General features: G+C 37.2%; 2 protein-coding genes across 3 annotated transcripts; one reads left to right on the top strand and one right to left on the bottom strand.

The window, feature by feature from the left end:
* The first annotated feature begins 374 nt into the window (after positions 1-374).
* Positions 375-9,017, top strand: sh2d4a (SH2 domain containing 4A). Of its 2 annotated transcripts, XM_043250414.1 has the most exons (9): positions 375-611; positions 1,178-1,443; positions 2,164-2,323; positions 3,391-3,514; positions 3,603-3,750; positions 4,921-5,119; positions 6,396-6,526; positions 7,220-7,437; positions 8,451-9,017. In XM_043250414.1, exons 2-9 carry the CDS (start codon positions 1,269-1,271, stop codon positions 8,544-8,546), a joined length of 1,251 nt encoding a protein of 416 aa, XP_043106349.1. In that variant the 5' UTR covers positions 375-611; positions 1,178-1,268; the 3' UTR covers positions 8,547-9,017. The 2 variants fall into 2 exon arrangements, with proteins under 2 accessions (XP_043106349.1, XP_043106350.1); XM_043250415.1 differs by lacking the exon at positions 375-611 and having other exon boundaries at positions 1,311-1,442; positions 2,162-2,323.
* On the bottom strand, positions 8,914-18,648 carry slc38a9 (solute carrier family 38 member 9). Its single transcript, XM_043250412.1, has 15 exons — positions 18,526-18,648; positions 17,337-17,446; positions 16,725-16,854; positions 15,276-15,394; positions 14,976-15,039; positions 14,799-14,892; positions 14,182-14,352; positions 14,029-14,085; positions 13,734-13,928; positions 13,521-13,628; positions 13,139-13,245; positions 12,479-12,592; positions 12,237-12,385; positions 10,406-10,495; positions 8,914-10,178 (listed from the first exon to the last, which is right to left on the bottom strand). Exons 2-15 carry the CDS (start codon positions 17,417-17,419, stop codon positions 10,013-10,015), a joined length of 1,647 nt encoding a protein of 548 aa, XP_043106347.1. The 5' UTR covers positions 17,420-17,446; positions 18,526-18,648; the 3' UTR covers positions 8,914-10,012.
* Between the last annotated feature and the right edge of the window lie 1,902 nt (positions 18,649-20,550).

Below are 20,550 nucleotides of genomic sequence, written 5' to 3'. Positions count from 1 at the left end.
AAGGTAAACGTTCTCACACATGTTTCAATTGTACTCAAACAGCATAAAACACATACCCATGTGGTTCTTTGGCGTTCTGCGATAAGTGCGCCATCTAGTGTACGTTTTATGTCATAACTTTAAGAAATCAAAACGGCTGTTTATCGACGCTGTAATAAACAATATGTAAATTAGAGCCAAATGTGCGAGAACGCGGCCACGCCCTACGTGTATGTCACGCTCTTTCCTGCGTTTATTAGTTTAATTTCATATTCCGGTTATTTAAAGCATTTAATACAAGGTTAAACAAGACGTCATGTGTTCAATAACGATAACAATGCAAACAGACATAAACAATGCCGCATCTAAAGCGCCTTTGATGGTCTTTCACGCGGGCCGGAGGAAGAAGCGAGCGTAGGCGGGAACTCAGTTTGGGTTGTAGAGTTAAAGGGTGTGTACTTCACCACAGATTTCACTCGACATTTACCTTTCTGTACAGGCTTCAGGTGTTCTGGTTGACATGGAGCTTCATGCTCAGATTCGCTATACTACAAGATGAATCTGGATTCTTTATAGACACACCACAGAAGTGCTGCGAGCAAGTAATGAACGTGTGAAGCATTACTTCAGCGGTAAGCGCGCGCGTGTGTGTGTGTGTGTGTGATAGGTCACTGTTTTTCATGTGGGATTGATTGATTGACGGTTCCTGCTTCCTGTTACTCGTTCGTATAGTAACTGTGCCGACGTTAGATTTCCACGAGTATCTATCTGTCGTAGATTTTAATCGCAGAATTGGGGTTTTCTTGTATCTCCTACTGCATCTATAAGGGTTTCATTTATTTTTATTGTTACATGAATTGCATTTGATGCCAGTTTTATAATCATTATCGTTGTTGTCAAGTATTACAAGTAAAAGGGCCCTGGGCTGCGTTTCCCAAAAGCATCATAAGCCTAAATTTATTGATTTCAATAAGCTTACTAAAGCTTGTGGTGCTTTTGAGAAACCCAGGACAGTTAAATTAAAAAAACTCACCGTTTTGCGCTGTATGACCTAGTTTCCTCCGTGAAACACAATAGAAGATATTTCGAGAAATGTTTCTGTTGTTTTTTGGTCCATGCTATGGAAGTCAATGGGAATCATTTTTTTTTTTTTGCGCTGCTTCTTTTGTATGAAATGTTTCTGCGTTGTTTTTCACAGTCTAAACCACCAGACACGAAGAAGAGGGATATTCCCTTTTAGTGAAGGTATTTGAGCTTGTCAAGGAGGTGTGTGTTACTGAGGCGTGAAGATGCTGCAGCAGATATTGGCTGACATGTACATCGAGCCGGAACTGCTGGCCGAACTGAATGAGGAACAGAAGCAGATTCTGTTCTTTAAGATGAGAGAGGAGCAGATCCGGAAATGGAGAGAAAGAGAGACGCGGATGGAGAAAGAGGAAGCTGCACGCGTTAAAGTCAAAAAAGGTGTGAATATACAGGGCAGAGTGTCTAGATTCTGTATTTCATCAACCTTGTACTTTGTTAAACAAGAAAGTAGCATATTTGTCCGGAAGGATGCAATAGAATCATTACAGTCAGCATAATATCAGAATTGCTATTTTTTACTTAATGCATATGCATGTAATTCATTTAATTTACGTAATTACCTAATTTAGTGTATATTTGTGACCCTTGACCGCAACACCAATCCTAAGTAATGAGGTATATTTATAGCAGTAGCATTACAATACATTGCATTGTCAAAATTATAGAGTTAAGATGATGTTAAGATGAAGATATTTTGTAAGCTTCCTAACATAAGTATATCAAAACTTAATTTTGATTAGTAATATGCATTGTTAGGGACTTATTTTAATTTTTTTTGCACCTTCAAATTACGGATTTTCAAGTAGTTGTATCTCAACAAAATATTGTCCTATTGCAACAAACTATACATTAATGGAAAGCGTATTAATTAAAGTGCATATAAACTTAAGTCCAAACTTGAGTCCTATTATGGAAGCAATTTATGTTGGCTTTAACAAAATTTCATGTCTTCTGTTGTGTTTTTACACTCTTCTTGTAACCTCAGAGAGAAACAAAATCAACCCAACATTGCTTTATGCAATATAAATCTGATCTTAGATATCGAATAGGCATTCAGTGCCACAAAATCAAAGTCATCATTGTGAATGTCAAATGCAGTTTCAGGAAAGATGGTGTCGTGGATGAAGGGTCTGGATGACGATGTGTGGGTTTGGGTGATGGGAGAGCATCATGATGACAAACCCTACAATCAAATCTGTGATGAGATCATGGCCCAGAGAGCAGCCCTGCAGGCCCAGAGAGAGGCAGAGAAACTCAGGTAAAACAGCATTAGTCTTATTAATGTATTGGGTAACACTTTACAATAAGGTTTGTTAGCTGACATTAGTTAACTACATTAATTAGCATGAACTTAAAATCACAAGTTGTGTTTGTTAACATTAATAATGCATCGCGAACTAACATGAATAAACAATGAATTACTGTATTTTCATTTTCAACTAACATTAACAGATTAATAAATAGCGTAACAAACTTCATTGGTTGTTCACGTTGGTTAATACATTAACTAATGTTAACAAATGATGCCTTATTGTAAAGTGTTACCATGCAATGCATTGAAGTATAGTATTACCATGTAATAATATAAAGTAGTATAGTAGTATATTTAGTAGTGTTTATAAAAAAGTATATTTGTGAACTTTATTTCAGTTAACCAACATGTTTTTAATACGTTTTAGGTTTTGAGAGTTAATCAATTAAACAAAGCAATAGCACTATAATTGTTTTTTGTATTGCTTGGCATAAACTCCATTCAGAAGTAATCCATTCAGTCCACGCTCTTTAAATGTTTGACCAGTTTACTGGAATGCTGTCATCAAAGCTAAAACTGTATTTTTAATGCCCCTTCTTCCTCATGTTGGAAGAAGGCCAGTATTTCCGTGATGCAATATGTGTTGTAGATAATCGCAGTGAACTAAAGGGCAAAACGTCGATGTTCAAAGTAACTGAAGAGGCGTCGGTTGATTATAAGGTGTAAATGCCTGCTGTTAAAGCTGCAGAACTATTAATTAACTGCTTATTAAATGCAATTTTAGTATGAAATACGAGCTTACATCCAACACAAATTGATAGCTGCCTGATTTTCATATCATGGAAAACACAGAAAAGCTTGTTTGGCTTCTTTTTACATAAGAGTATGCGCTAGACAGTAAGCACAAGGAATATGAACATAAGCACTTACGTCTCAGTTAAGGAATTTACCCGTCCTATTGTTATTCCTTATATTCTTGCACTCACAGTCTCTCTCATAGCAACTATTTCCTGTTCGGCTCTGTGAATTATTAATGACTTCCTATAACCTATGCATGTGGCCTGCATGTTTAGGGCTAAGAAAGAGGCAGAGCTGGAGAAGCGCTTTTCTGGCCTGTATCTCGAACCAGAGAAGGTGGTTTTGTCAGAGCAGGAGGTTCAGCAGAAGGAGCAGAGGAGAGCGGAGATGGAGCTCAAGGTGCTCCCCGTCTCGACTTTTGTATCAAACAAAATGAAGAGGGAAACGGTTTGGGTCAGTCCTGACCTCGAGGCTTGTTCTTTGTCAGAAACTGGAGATGGAGGAGAGGCGTAAGGCTGAGGAGGAGCTGAGGAGGCTGGAGCAGGAGAGAAAGCAGCAGATCTACATCAGCCTGAAGGAGGTGCAGGGCAGTAAACACACTCGTGAGGAGGAGGACAAGGAGTGGCTGAAGACATGTAAAGAAAACTTCAACTAGACAGTCTACAATAGGGGTGCCCAACAGTGGTCCTGGTGATCGACTGTCGTGCAAAGCTTAGCGCCAACTCTAATCAAATATACCGGCTTTTCATTTTCAAGCAATCCTGAAAACCTTACTTAGTCACTTCAGGTGTTTTTGATTAGAGCTGGCACTAAACTTCAATCGCCAGGAACAGGATTGGGAATTTGAAAGCTTTATTACAAGGAATTAGTTTTAGTGTCCAAGTGTACAGAGGCAATGTAAATGGACAAAAATAGAAAAGCATAAAGTGAAAAAATAAGAACAATTTTATGTAGAGTTGTGCTATATATAATAGAATAGGAATATAATAGAGTAACAAATAAATATAAGGTTATAAATTAGAGCTTAAACGTATAAAAAAGGTATTACTATTAAGATCTTAAATCTACAATATTTATGAGGAAATGGAGTGAAAACAAGTTACATATTACCCCCAAACCAAAAGGAAAAATGATAAACCTTTTAAAATTAAGTTTATTATTAGACCATTAGGATTTTTGGGAACCACTAACAAGAAATGCCAGTACCGTGAGATACAAAATAAACATTTGTATGTGTATATACATATAAATATACAGAAATATTATGTAAACACAAACTTATATTTTGGATACGTTAATCACGATTAACCATTTTTTAACCAAAATGTGCTCTCTATAATCTGTTATATTTTTGAGATTATTTTGAGAATAATTCTCAACATCGCCAATGTTTAATACTAGCATAATAGCTGTTTATTATTCCTGTTAAAGCATGCATTTATGTCTTATTCGGCATGATCATATTCTAGATGCCATTATCCACCCCATACCTAAACTTAACAACTACCATATTAGCTATTAATAAATTAGGAGTTTATTACTATTACAATGCAGTTAATAGTTGTCAGAATTGGACCTTAAAATAAAGTGTGACCTGTTGTTGTTTTTCTGCATTACAATAATGAGAATCTACTGAAAATCATCACTGAGAATATTGAGAGCAACACAAAAAAACAACAACTTGTTATTTGGAAAGGAGCCGAGAATGGATGTTTTGTTCTCTGTGGCTCCTTTTGCGCTGTTATTTCCTCAGTCATGCATAAATAAAAGACATAACCGGTGTTATTTTGCATATGTGGTTTCAGTGCAGAAGTCAAAAGCTGCAGACGTGCGCAGACAATCCCTGGCCAAGCAAACTATCGAGGACCACCGCAGGCGCTCACTCAAAGCTCTGGAAAGAGGACGCGTCGCGGCCATGACAAAAGCCTTCGGCAGCACAAACCCAAACCCTCCACCCAAACCCAAACCCAGAAACACCGCAAACAACAGCGGCGCTATCAGCCGGTGAGTCATGTGAAATGCTGCACACATTCATTTGTGTGGCTGTCACTAAATAATAAAGAAGGGATGATGCAGAGGGGCTGGAAAGTTTGAACGATTGTTATCATCCGCTTCTGTTCTCTTGTGGAAATACTGGAAAGGCTTGCTCTAGACATTTATGGTTCTGTTGTTGTAATTGTGTAATTATGACAATAATTGAACCTTATGCGTGCTCGTTCATGTGCTTGATAACAGCACACCGAAGGTGTGATCAAAGGCCAAATGTAGGTCATGGGACTATTATGGCGCTGTCACCCATGTTCACATCGATTGATTTATATTCATGCTTGTATGGGATCATTCTCCTCACTCCAGAAATGCTTTCTGTTTCGTTTAGACGTGCAAATATAATTGAAAAGTAGATATTGTGAATAAAGTGTTTAAGTTACATAGAATTTGATTATGTCAGTTATATTATTAGATTAAATAACTTAAATTAATGTGCACTTAAATTAATATATATATATATATATATATATATATATATATATATATATATATATATATATATATATATATATATGGTAGTTATATATATATATATATATATATATATATTTTTTTTTTTTTTTTTTTTTTTTAGGATTACTTCCCATTTATTTGAAATAGGTATCTTTTGTAACATTATAAATCGTTTTACTTTATTTTGTCCTAAGTTTGGAATTTAGTTATAAATTATAAATATAAATATATAAATTATAGAGCTATAATATAAATTATAAAGCTTGATTTATTGCGAATTAATGCAGGTTAAAGTTTATTAATCAGGTTTGCTCTGAATGCCGGTCAGTGTGCTTTCACAACAAAAATGTGCATGCATTGATCTTGATGTCAGAATATTGATTACAGTATTTTTATGTAAATTAATTAGTAATCAGTAAGTTATGTGAGACTTTGACCCAAAACTGGAATGTTGTCTTTCTCTCTAGCTATTTATAGCGGTATACTGATCATAGCTGTATGTGGTATCTTTTCGTTCAGGTGTCATATACATCTTAGGAATGTCATACTGCAGACAGTTTTTGCAGTTACGTGTTTTCACCTCAACACATCATCTATTGTGTAAATGTGCGGCCAGTAGTTAGGATAAATATTTCCCTGTTATAAACATTAAAAGGTGTTTAACAGGCCAAATATTAACTATCCGAAGGACCATCCTTTCATAGGGCTTCAGGATTGTGATGTATGATTTTAAACAGGCCTATATGAACTTAATTGTACACTCTGTTGTGATTGACAGGAAGGGTGGCATGCAGCGCTCAATGTCAGCATCTAGTCGAGATCACATTATTCGCTGGTTCAAGGAGGAACAGCTGCCGCTCAGAGCTGGATTCCAGCGTGACCAGAGCCGGATCGCACCCTGGTTTCACGGTGAGAACGCCACTGTTGGGGAGCAGCTAGTAACATTTAATTACAAAATACATGTAAAAATGTAATGAACTTCATACAGATTTGATTGATTTCTTTCCCAAATTGCATTGACTGATCTAAAATATGAGACAATAATGCTTCAGGAGCTTGGGACACAGGATAGGACACACTCTTTTTGGATAAGTCAATTATTGACTTTTATTTCCATATAGTGCTTTTAACCCGCCAGACAAAACCAGCACTTAACTTACAATTCAATTTTAAATGGAACTATGTCAGATAGTTTAAAATACTTATTGTGCGTGCGTCTGGTTCCCATGATCTGCTCATGGGGCTCATGTAGACCTCAGATGAAGGTCACCTCTTGGTACCGATCCACCATCTGTTCTTGATACGAACTGAGAAACAAAATAAAAATTAAACAGACTAATATTAGCTTAACAGTTGAAAACATTCATTAAATATTGAGAAAAGTAAACAAATGTAATCAGTTACATTACTTTAATAAAGTAATTGAAATATTTACTTATTACATTTAGCTATATATTGAACAGGGTAACTTGTAATCAGTAACCTTTTACATTTCCAAAGCAACATTCCCAAAACTGGTGGTTACTGTAGCCATCTGAACACACTGAGTGTCAGAATACTACCGGATTTCCTGTCACACACATAATCTCATGTTCCCTGCAGGTATAATATCCCGCGAACAGGCCGAGGCGCTGCTGGCCGAGGGCAAGCCTGGGTTCTTCCTGGTGCGCGTCAGTGAGAGGATCTTTGGATATGTGCTCTCCTACCAATCCGGGGAGGGAACTAAGCACCTGCTGATTGATGCTTCAGAGAACTGTTACATGCTGCTGGGAGACCAGATCAGATTTGGCTCGCTCACTGAACTGGTGGAGTATCATGAGGTAAATGTGCTATACAACACGCACTGGCATGGGGGAAACATCTTCATTTGGACCAGAAGAATATAACTGCAAATATAACCATGCTACTTATAACTGCTTTTGTGCTCCAGAACCACATATGTGAAAGTAAATATGTCAATGATGAGCTCAGAAAGCATGAGTTTGGTGCCTCACGTCTGTAAACAGGAAATGTCAGCGTGCATGCCAGTCCAAGGCGGAGAGTGAACCAACCTGCAGTGTGAAGTCATTGCATTTCAATAGACCGGGGTCACGCTGAGCACATTCCACAAACAAGACACGAAAGAAAGAAAGGCACATTCCTGTACCATACAACACTCACAACCAACTCAGACCACTGCACAGCTATTCTTGTTATTTACACATTTGCGTCTCTTTTCAGTCCACTGCATTCTTTTCCTTATGAATATTCTGCTGTAAAAATGTGAAAACAACGCATCCTGCACATTTAATTTACAAATATCCTATGAATAATTCTCTGGAATGCATTAAAATCTTTTCCTCAATATCAGGTTGGTTTTTAAATCGATGCTAATTCTAATCCGGTAACACTTTATTATAGTGACAGTTCTCACTATTAACAAGTTGCTTATTGGCATGCCTATTATTAACATATTGGCAGCTGATGCTTATAAAGCACATATTCTTTATAAGCCTGACAATAAATAACTCATCTCGCAGTGTGTGCTGGAATGTTTTTAAAGCAGAGAAATACAATATTTATTCATTTAATTATAAATGTAATATTTTCAATTAAGGAAATGTGTAGCTATATTAGTAGTGCACAAATAAATGAGATTTTGGGGTTATAAAAATTACTCCCATAGTTCAAGTAAAGCATCAGGGGTCATAGAAAAAAAGTGAATGTGTGTAATTATACCAGTCATCAAACAGTAAATTGGTTTTAAAGTTGGATTGAGAGGGCTGGGTGTGTGTGTAAATGTGCCATCTCTGAAATCAGCCATGTTGACGTAACTATAATTTCTGGCCCACAGGTGGAGCCGCTGAGCTCATCTGGAGTGGAGGAGTATCTGCGGAGCGCGTGCGGACAGATTGCGGCCACAGCCGATTACGCAGATCTCTTCACCTGAACACAATAAACACGAGAGTGGAGAACCTGTGGCTTCACACCATCATCAGCTCTTCAAACGCAATAACATTAATAACCGCTGCCAGTCAGCAGGTGCGTTTATAAGCGTCGTCGCACTTTAGACGTACCCATATGAAGTTGAAATCAAACATTAAACTGCATTTTTCCATTTCAAAACATGAGATCGTTCCTTTGCGTGCCAGAGCAGATGAGATTAAGAGAAAAGTATATTTTTTATAAAACAGTACTTTTTTAATTTCAGAAACTGACGTGAATCTTTTTATTCTATATGCCAACTAACTGGTCAGCTTAACACAAACCAGATGTCACAGATGTTACCAGAAATGACGTAAAGTATGAAAGCGATGTACAAAACAAATATTGCAAGTTTTTATTCTTTTTAATTACAGCACGTTTGAAACCATGTAGTTTTGTTCTTCTGACACTTTATAATAAAAGTGCTTGGCTGTGATATGAAGACATGTATTCATTTGGTCAACTGACATTTTCCTTAAAAACATTCAATACTTTTTAAAGGTAATGAAACAACTTTATGAAGAAAACACTCTCAAGCTGACAACACCATACAGGTTTTAACTGAGCTGGGTTCAATTTGCACTTCATTATTATCCTCTAATACAGAGAGGTCACAATTTAATTTCAATTTAATCGTTTGAAAATACACAAGACAAAAACATACATAAATGGAAATTTACATACACTTCAAAGTGACATAAGCTTTGAAAATCTCACAAAAGTGTGCAAATTAAGCTTCCCTTATTGATGTGCACATGTTTCAAAAAGCTCAAAACAAATATAGAGACTTCCATTTCCCTTAATGCATCCATTAATTACTGTGTGCAGATTACATTTCACAACATTTCTACGACACTCAGTGTGGACCAGGTCCGGAAGACCTTGAGGTTACATTTATGTTGCACGCTGACTTTCTGAATCAGCTTTCTTTAGTTTTTGGAGCACTTGATTTTGAATGTGAATAATTTAATTGAATGTGAATAAGCAGAATCCACAGGTACAGTTCAAGTAATAAAAAAAACACCTGCCCGTTTCATGTAACATAAGTGTCTTCACTCTGCACTCAACTAAATGTTTCAAATTCAGATTGAGGAAGCAAATCTTTATAGTGATTCTGAATAAAAAAAAAATGAAATACATTTAAAACTATTGATTTCCTGCTGAAATAGTTGATAGCTAATGATAGCCGTTAAAAAGTAGCATGATAAATGCATAGCTTGAATGAATCCCTTTTAAAATGTCAAAAATAAGAGGTCGTGTGTCTTTGAGTTTTTGTAATGAAATCCATGGGTACTCGATTAGTACTATTTGTCCTTCCAGTCCTACGACTTCATTCCTGTGAGAACTATCCAAGGAACCGTTCCAGACTCACCAATTCCTCTTCCGTCAGGTAAACACAGGCGACGTTAGGTTGATTTAAGGCACAGTGCGCTACATGAAGAACTGGCCGAACAGATTGGCCACTCCAAGCAGAATGAGGAAGCCATGGAAGACAACGGAAGGCCAGCGTAACTCGCCTCTGCGTTTCAGTGAGACCATGTGGATCAGAGAGGGAAGCACAAACACCAGAGCCAAGCCACATATGGCCCCTGAATACCTAAGAGGAAACAAACATTTACAAATGATCTTACAAAAGTCACCTTTATTTCCATAGCGCTTCAAACATTACAGACTATGGAGCTGCTTTCACAGAGATAAACAGTAAAAAAACAAGCAGCAGAGAAAGAGTTCAATGCAAAACCTTCGCTGCACCGCTGGATACTCGCAGGCTTTAGCCTCTAAGTTCCTGTTTTAAAAAAAAGGAAGTACGAAACGGTCTCTTACCTGATGATGGAGCCAATGTTGGGGTAAAACCTGGCCATAAGAACTCCAGCTCCCACAAGAAGAAGGTTTAGAATAAACACATGAAGGAAACTAGGAATAGAAAGACAAGGCATCAATAAGTCAATACATTTTACAAAGCCAAACTTTTGAGGTCGTACTTTAAATATACAGGGCAAGCCAGTGTTTTGGTCATACTACATGATTTACAAGCATTGTTTCCAACTCCAGTGCATATCTATCTGAGAACTGGTTACTTGTATGCATTTTCATAGGGATGGGCCATACAGTATTTTTGCTCTCTTCGGCTACAACCAGCAATGTAGCGGTCGGATTGCACATCGTGTACCGCAGTCCTGCACTTCCCCTGAGCCACCAGCCACTCAGCAGGGCAAGCATGTACTGGTCCGCATGGCCAGCATGGCTAACATTAAACACCATGGCAATATTAGCAATAACCCTTCACTTGTTGCAACTCGCCTCCTCTGTTTTCAAACATGGCGGAAATAGCTTTGGGCCATTTACATTCTGGGGGAGATCGTGCAGCCGACATACTTTCATGACAGCTCGGCCTCCCTGGCCAATGGAGACTCCACCCTGGGGCGGTTCAGCTCATCTGGAGTCAATTGGGGGAGGCTCAGGTAGACCTGTTTGCCTCTCAGGAATCCTCCCACTGCCAGCTGTTTTTCTCCCTGACTAAGGCCCCCCTCAGATTTTTGGCATACCTAGTGAGCCCACTATTCCGGCCTACAGGGTACTGGGATGGTTACGTATTGAGCTTCATTTAACCTGACATACTTGCCTATCAGAATTTGTACCTCAATTTCATAACGCGGTTCAGGTTGCGGCATTCTCTACAGAGACACTATGACTTCAGTCAATGACGTAACATCATACCGGAATACTGATGTATCAAAGGCTTTAGTGACAATGTAGAAATGTACACTGAAAATGTGTGCCAAATTTAAATACATTTTAAATATTCCACAAACATAAGTAGTCTGATGGGTTAACATGGATAGTGAACAGCGACTGAATCTCAAACAAGCCTTTCATTAGCGCAATTGAGCTTTTCAAATGCCACACGGTGGTATGTATAACTATGAAAAAGAACCACTTATACTTAAATTAAAAACATAATTATCCTCTTTTGTTTCAGAATGTGCAAAGCACATCTCATAAGTGTGCTTTAATGTTTCATTCTTTGAGGGACAAAAACATGGGTGCAGTGATAATTTTATCTCAGCACTTTGTTAAAATGTGCTTTTTTATTCAAAAGTGGTGACGAATATTCCATCTTTTGTACTTCATCTTTTAAAACAAACAGTTGGTCAGAGCCAAAAAACCTCAAAGATTCAGTTCTCATTTCAATTCCGTTTCAGTGAATGTGTCAAAGCTATAGAGATGGCAGAAACAAAACACTGAATCCGATTTGCCCCTTTGAAACAACTCTACTCGTTGAGGACATCTGCTGGTTACAGACGTGACAATGCAGTAAGAAGACAGCCAAAATATTTTTGATGACATTCCACAAAACAAATTTTCGACTTTCACAATCAGAACTTGAAAAATTCGTCAAAAGATGAAACATTTCTTAAAAACATACTTTTTACATTGGTTTAAGGTTTCAACTGAGGTAAATGCCCTTAACGTTAAACTGCTGACGTTTTAAAATAACAGTATGATGTAACTAAGCCTTGATTAACAAAAATAAATAAATAAATAATATCATCACATGATTTGGAAATTTTTTTTGCAGGCCTTACAAATGTGCCTGTCACTAGCTGCATATTAATTGTTCATTATTATACATCATACAACTTATATTACTCACCCTGGATAATGGTCGCCAAAGACCTGTCCCATGAGCTGCACACGCACCAGGTACCCCAGCAGAGGAAACACTGTGGTCATCTGGAACAGAAGACAAGTCCTTGCAACAAACACCAGGACGTCACTGCTGGGGAAATTATCCAGAAAGTTCTGTAATAGAAGAAAAGACAGTCAGTGTGTTTAAATGCAACTCTAACATCAACACTTTTAAAATAAGCTGTTTGAGTTGCAAGGAATGCTTACTGGTTCAATGCAGTCTTTCGACAGCGGTGGTGATGGGAAAGCAGCAAAGATCAGCACGCCCACATAGAGGTATGTTAACCCCACCAGCAGGTACGCCAATGACAGATCCCTCACCTACCAACAGTGTACAATCACTACTGAACCACAGCACCACAGAAACCATCTCCGACAACTACGATACTACCATGAAATATACTTCATAATGCTATGACACTAAAATTTACTCGGCAAGTATGCATTAAAATTGACAGTAAATATTTACCAAAACATATCTTGAAAATGTTCCCACAAAAACATTAAGCAGTGGGCTACAACTTGAGAATAATTAGAAAGGCTTCAACATATTAGAATGATTTCTGAAGGACACTGAAGACCGGAGACAGCAACTGTTTGTTGTGCCGTATGAAACTATTGTATGTTTGCTAAGTGACTGGACACTGGATACACACACACAGACAAAATACACAGTGAAACTATGGCCATTTTTTCTGTGTAATGTGTGTGATGTCTCACTAAGAATAGTTTTTTCTTCTGATCTTTCTGACAACACATTCTTCACCACAATGACTCATCTCCATTTTCCAAGGCACTATGCCTTTTTTGCAGCACTAGCCTATTTCGTTTCTCTTTAGCAGATGTGGAAAGGCTGAGAGAACTCACGTTGTTTTCCTGATGTCTGTTGTTTTTCATAAGCGTGATGATGCAGTTGTGAATAAAAAACGCCAGTGTGAGAACCCCACTCAGCTGAGGAAACAGTGATCTGAACTCTAAATCAGAGATGATCCACAAGCATACATTACACAGTGCTAATTCACATGAATGCAAATTTCTTGAACATGATTTTGCAGCGGTAACGGCCATTTAATCATAATTTAAAATGTCATACCAATTATTCTATCAATTACTGGATAAGTTAACGCTGCACCTACTGTACACGACGCTGTAGAGGGTTTACCATGTGGCTGGACACTTAGCTTGATTGCAGTTTGTAAGTTATGCGAAATAAAATTAAGAACCCTAACCCTAATATAAATTCCCTTACCTGGAACAAAAAACGCCGTTGAATCAAACCAGTGGAACTCCAGGTGAAAGCCCAATCGAATAGCTTTATATGTGACCAAAAAGATGAGATAAACCACTGACAAGGTGCCTGTGAAAACATAAAATTCTCTTTAGACAACAGGACCTATTTGACGCTGTTGTTCATCCTCAAAGCACAAAATACCACCACTCTAGCTGGATGAAAAGGCCTTACCCAGGAAGGTGAACCTAGCGAAAAAGGAAGCAGAGCGGAAATTGAGGAGCGGCAGCAGCAGAACAATGAGGTAAAATGGGATGGTGTTGGTTTTACTCCACCAGCGATCAAACACCTGTCCTGTGCCGTTATCACTTGCATAGTAGTCGAGAGTACGGTCCCCGTCTGGATCCACATTTGGATATGGACATATCACTAGTAAAAGCGACCAGAGAAACACACGTTGTCATGGTGAACTGCTTTTTCAGCGTGGAATTAGGTAAACCTGCCAATAAATGGATCTGTGCGCACTCACCTCTGTCTGTTCCATTTGTGCCAAAAGCATCTGACGTGTTGACATTGTGAACATAGTCTGTGGATGCAAAACATACGAACGATTACACAAAACGTACCCAGAAAACATCGGTTATATACAAAATGATGAATGGTGAGGAGAACAAACGCTCACTGTAAATGAATTTTCCTGTATTGAACAGGAAGTTGGACATAAGGACCCAGTAGACCACCATTGCACCAATCAGTGACACCAGTGAGAAAACAAGACTCGACCATTTTCCGAATCCCCCAAAGTAATATTTACACACATCAGGAAATTCCCAGTCTGACGTGTCTACATATGCTGCAAAAAGACACAGGATTAAATGTTAAACACCTACTGCTTCGGCGCCACAGAAGAAATCATAGAACCCAGGGTTACACAACCCAACATCTTATTTTCTCCATAGGGATTTTTAGCATTCACGCAGTAACCTGCATATGACAACTGATCTAGCAGCAACTCCCGAGACTGATAAATGATGGCTTTACAAAGAAACAAAAAGAAAAAAAAGGTGTTTAAGCAAGACCAGTATATATACAAATTAATATAGGAAATGTTTTCAAGATCTGAACTCTTGCATATCAAATAAAGTTTCTAGACCTAGCCATTAAACCGAGAATGGTGTAAATTGTTTTTGTCTAAAAGCTACACTCACTGCATCTCTTTTGTATTAATGCTGTAAAAAAAAAAAAAAAAAGAATGACTGTTTATTTGAGAATGGTCATGTGGTCATGTGGTTTGCTTACGTATGGACTTTGTGGACTTTAATACTCTGTAGCAGCAGTAGAGCGTCAGCAGGCCCATGAGAACAATAATGATGATGCCCAGAGTAAAACCAGCCTAGAAACAAAACAAAAAAAATAAGAAATGTATCTTCTTAGCAGCCTGCAGTGAGGAAAGGAAACAAGAAAACGTAAACCTACTTGTTTTATGCCCCATGGCATACTTAATATTGATGTTCCCATCATGGTGTTCCATATAGCGAAGCTGCACACACGAACACGCATACACACGTAAACCAAAAGGTATTTCAATAACTGCTTGCACATTTCTCGAAATATTACCATGTTTGCAATCTGCCGTTTAAGACAATTATTAATTGTTTCGTGATCAGTCGCATTCTAAATCTGTATCTCCCCATACTCTATGGTATAATTCACGGGTAAACCGGTTCAGGTCTTGATAAAGCAATACATTAAAAGCCTTTTTGAAAGTGCTCTCACATTGTGACAATGCTGGGGTTTTTAGCAGTACTGTCACCCCCCTGCACTTTGAACGCTGTTCCCAGTGGACTGTAGATATAAATGTCCTCGGGAGAAGGAATCACATGATCTGGAGGGACCTGATGAAGATAAACGAACCATTACGTCACAGTACCTTTCATATTATACAGGACAAGAGTGCAACTTCAAGGAGACCCCAAACAAATGATGCACTGTGCTGAAATACTAGTGGAAATTTTGTGGTTGAAGACCGTGTCAATCTGTATGTAGAGAACCACCCGCCACAAAAAAAACTAAAAAAAACTAAAGGAAAATCAAAGCCACAGGCTAATTTCTACACAGACACAAAACAACAGTCCACTGACAAATATCTCTAAAATAGAGCAGCATAAAGGTCAGCATAATCTCACAATCATGACATTTTGGATTTAGACTAATAGGAACATGAATATGTACACCGTTTAAGTAATCTAAACTAATGGCAAAAAATTATGTCATTGTCCGGTCTTTCTCATATCCCTCTCATATTAAAATATATACTTGAGATAAGCTCACTGGACAAGAGTAAAACGCATGTTATGAATAAATCATTTTGAATAGGATTCACAATTCTGTCATTTTAGGGTTTGACTAAATAAAACTGCTTAAATTCACACAAAAGGAAGACCATTTGACAAACTTAATATATTTTCCATTCTGAATGCATGGCCACATTTACAGTTGATCTGCTATTTTTTTTCCTCAATAGGAATTTATGGATGTACGAAAAAATTGGCTCAGCTGGTTGAATGCATATGCCGCGTCAACCAACAGAAAGCTGCCTGGCCTAAAAGTGGTTTTACTGCTTACTTAGAAAAAATATTTTATCTTTTTTTTTTTTTTTTTTAAATCTAAAGCACTGACATATGTTAGAATGCACCCTATAAACCAACCCTTTATTGCCAAAATTTTCATTTTGGGGTGGAGTATCCCTTTAAGATCTGTATAAACGGTATAAGTAGCTTACCTCTGGCATTAACTTGACAACGTTTAACATGCAATGGACAAAAATAATTAATTAAAAAGCTTTTTTCCATGTAAAATAAAGTTAAATATTATTGCGTGAGGAATTGATATTTGAACATAAATTGTATTGAAACTGATATCTTGTTCACTAAAAACGTCTCAAGGCAGATTTTGTTGAGTTTCATGGACAAAAATATTTGCCATCCTGCAAATTATAAAAAGTGAAATCCTAAGCATTCTCAAACGCTGGAATATGCGCATTTTGCAGCATTTGTATATTCACTTAAAACGTTCAGATCTTTCTGTAAATATCTGAAATTGCAAATAATTCCAACAGGTGTAATAAACCACCTATAGATACTTTTTGAAGTCTGTGTCCAGACACAGTGCATCACATTTAAAATATGCAGTGGTACTTGTGGCGAAATGTAATGAAGGCCACACCAGCAGTCGGTCTGAAGAGGCTGTCAAACGGCCATAGTAATGAACTCTGCTGCTCAGTGCTGCAGCTTCAGCGGATACCCGTTCCTGAATCTCATCTCCCACTATGTTTCTGGGCTCCACATGAAACGGCCTGAAAGACAAAGCACACAAGAACCATTATAGTATATTATTGTATGTATGCTCCAACCCCAATCAAACACACAGGAACACTTGACACTGGACTGGACATGCACACGGAGTTAAAATGCTTCTGAACAGCACTAGGAGGGTTTTTGTTTTGAAGCACATTGCACATAGCCCTACATCTTAGATAGTATTTGTGAAATACCGTACTGAGTTAATTCAATCTGGCCAGTAATGTTAATTAGTCCTGGAAGGAAAGCAGTGGACAAAAGCAACTTCCCAAGCAAATGTTAGGGGAGAAAACCTGGACGTCATTGTCCCAGTTCCCGTGATGAAATGGGTTAAAATATATTCGTTTTGCTGCACATGTCATACGATAAGCATTTGTTGAGAACATTGAATACGTTTATGTTGTACCCCCCTTAAAAACAAACTGCACAGCAGAAACACTTCTAAAACATTTCTATATCTGACTTTTCACAACAGTACCTTCTTTGCTTGGGGTCCAGTGAATCTGCGTAAGACTCCACAGCTCGCACTGATCCGAGTAACGGTTTACTGTCCTCATCCATAATGCTTGTGCTTTAAACCCTCATCACCTGTAAAGGCGGAAAAAACAATAAATAAAAATGTATTTGTAGTAAAACTTCAAATCCTGCACACGGATAAGACATGATGAGACATGTCACACACAGACTCTAAAGCGTCACGAAACAGCAGCACAGAGATGCCTGCCCTGTGAGTAATGTGGGAACACTTACACTGCAGGTCAACACAACTCCTGCCATCAGCAAAAATCCAAAAAGTTGTGGAAGTTTAAGTATAGTATGATAGAAATAACGGATTGTAGAGTATAAAATCAATTACCCCTATGGATAGTACCTACAAGGATAGCTGTGTGTGTGTTTAATATTATCTGAATAAAGGCGGCAAAACAATTAATTGGTTTATTACAGTTTATACTACATGTGTGTACTGTGTGTATTCATAATTTACATAATATACACACGGTATATAAACAAACTTTTATTTCAAATGTGATTAAAATCACAATTAATCGTTTTGCAACCTAGCCTAGATTTTAAATGCATGTTAAAATCAGTATTTCAAAATTCATTATTGCCATCACGCAGAAGCAAATCCACTCAAAAACAGAAAACATAATCAACGTTTTGATTAAATCTGATTAAAGGGACAAAGGAGTTAATGTAAGTAGATTACCTTTCCTTAACAAAACGCGTTTTGTGAACGGAGCATAAATGCTCATTCTTGTACTGCTGAACATATAAGCAATTGACTGTGAAATGACATGAGTTTAAGCTTCTGCTGTTTGAAGACGCTTCTAAAAGTCATATGACATCAGGTGTCATTATATGAGCCCTGCATTTATTGTGGACAACACACCTTTATTCATTTATTAATTCACGTTATTTATTTAGACTATAACGAAAATGAACCAGAAAACTTATCATGTAAAACTGATATGTATGCTTATCATCACTAAATACACTAAATAAAGCCCTCACATAAGCTCATTTCGAGTCATAAACAAAAGTGTAGAGTTGGTACAGGTCTGCTTCTAGCTACACTGGTAACCATACGCTTCACATTGAAATTTCGTGTCGTTTTAGTATTTAGATGAAAGCTCATAAACAGGAAGCTAGTATTATAAACTTACCGATGCTGACAAAAGCCGACAATCTGCTGAGACAAACAAATGTTTTGAAAAGGAAACTCAGTATTTAAACCGCACATGCTTTTCAAATGTCGCATGGGATTCGTAGTGCATGTCCACCTCTACACAACTCAGCAGGAACGGGAGAAAGCCTTTAAACAACTACATTACCCATAATTCAAGAGAGGCGAAGGAATGCAAGCTGTTCTGGGAACAGACCCTTACGGACAAATGCGGATGTTAAAATCTTTTCAATTATTTTGTATTATTATAATGTTTTCTATTTCCAAAACAAAGTACAACAATACTTAATATGAAATGAAACACAAACAAAACCAAAAACAAAAAAAAAAAACTGGGGGTACGTACTGTATAGTAAATATACATTCTACATTTTACCAATAGCATTTTTTAATACGAAAGATGTTCTTATACATTTTGTTTCTAGTGATTGAAACCGATGAGTCATAAAATATACTAAGATCTTTACAGAAAAACTTAAGAGGGAGTACTTTTTTTACGATGTGAAATTTCCCAAGAATACATAGCTGATCCAGAATTACAATAAAAAAAACTATTATAGATTCATTATTTTATAAAATATATCAAAAAACAACATAGATACCTGCTTCCTAAAGTCAGAATACTTAGTTACAAAATAAGTGTGTAAGGATTTCATTTTCTAATTTACAAAATGAGCATTTCGTGAAAATTTCTAAAATTGTTAATAAATGTGTTGAAGGGATAGCCTCTATGCAATATCTTAAAATGCATTGCCTTATTTGGCAGTAAAATGTATTAGTTGCCAACCATATTTTCAATTACAATTCACACAATAAAGTGTCTGTAAAAAAGATTAAATTTTAAAAAAGCTAAAGCATTGAAAGGTTTAATTTTATTAGGGTAAAAAATTGAAAAAAGTTGTTTCAATCAGCTAGAGAGACAACAAATCTGCTTTTAAGAGGTTATATACTGTCCTAATGAATGGTGAGGAGAGTTCAAGTTCCCAACCCAGTCCTATATGTATGAGGATATGTAATAATATGCATCTATAAATGCCTTATGTCAACAAATTAAATCAGTATGAAAATAATTGGAGTGATTCTTGAATGGTTTCCGGCCCTGATAAGAGCTCTCCAAACTCAATCATTATAAATGAAGACTCAGCACTGTCATCTTGGCAAAAGGAAGTTGCAAAAAGTATTGAATAAAAGTGATTAATTGTGGCCAGTGTGTATTACAAAACAACATGCTATAAAAAAAGCACAAAGCAATAACTCAAACTAGTAGCTTCAAACTTATGGATAGTTATTGCTTTCTGCTTTTTCTTGAAATGTAAGCTATTACTCTGGCCTCTTCATTACAGAGGCCATCAGCCAACCAAACCTGAGAAGCTGAACTGTATGCAAATACTTCTAACCAGATAGCTACGGTGTGAGACACCTGGTCCTATTTTTTTGTTCTATTAAAAAGCAGAAGCGAACAGATTCTGCTTTTGTAACCGTGACCTAACCCCAAACCAAAATCGTTATTAAAGACACAACAGCAACCTCCTTTTAACTAAAGGAATATTACTCAATCACTGCTTAAAGCTGCCTTCGTGTGCTATCAGAATTTTTGTAAATGTGAGATTCCCAATCAGAAATTGTGATTATTTACTAATGCAGAAATAATTTTGAGTTTCAGAATTGGACGCGTCAAACTTTAAACGCTGACAACCATTGCTGCAGTCAATGCTGTTTCAAAGCACCTACATCCCTTGTCACTAGTGTATTTATAGGCTTGATATGATCAATGTCAGCATATTGTGAAATAAGCATGTATTTGATCGAAATACAACTGATAGCAAACTGCACGTGAATGCATGATTCTCAACCAATGCGATGCTACATTTTATTCTTTCCGATATTAAAAGTACTTGAATACATCCAGCTCACATTGTATTTTGCGGTTCATGATCAAAACATTTTTTGAACTTCCACTTGACCTTTAGAAAAAACAACTTCGAAATCAACAAACTCATGGAGA

Source organism: Puntigrus tetrazona, chromosome 10 (assembly GCF_018831695.1).
Source record: "Puntigrus tetrazona isolate hp1 chromosome 10, ASM1883169v1, whole genome shotgun sequence".
Classification (NCBI taxonomy): domain Eukaryota; kingdom Metazoa; phylum Chordata; class Actinopteri; order Cypriniformes; family Cyprinidae; genus Puntigrus; species Puntigrus tetrazona.
Note: the sequence above shows the minus strand (reverse complement) of the source record. Positions and strands in the feature narration are given on the sequence as shown.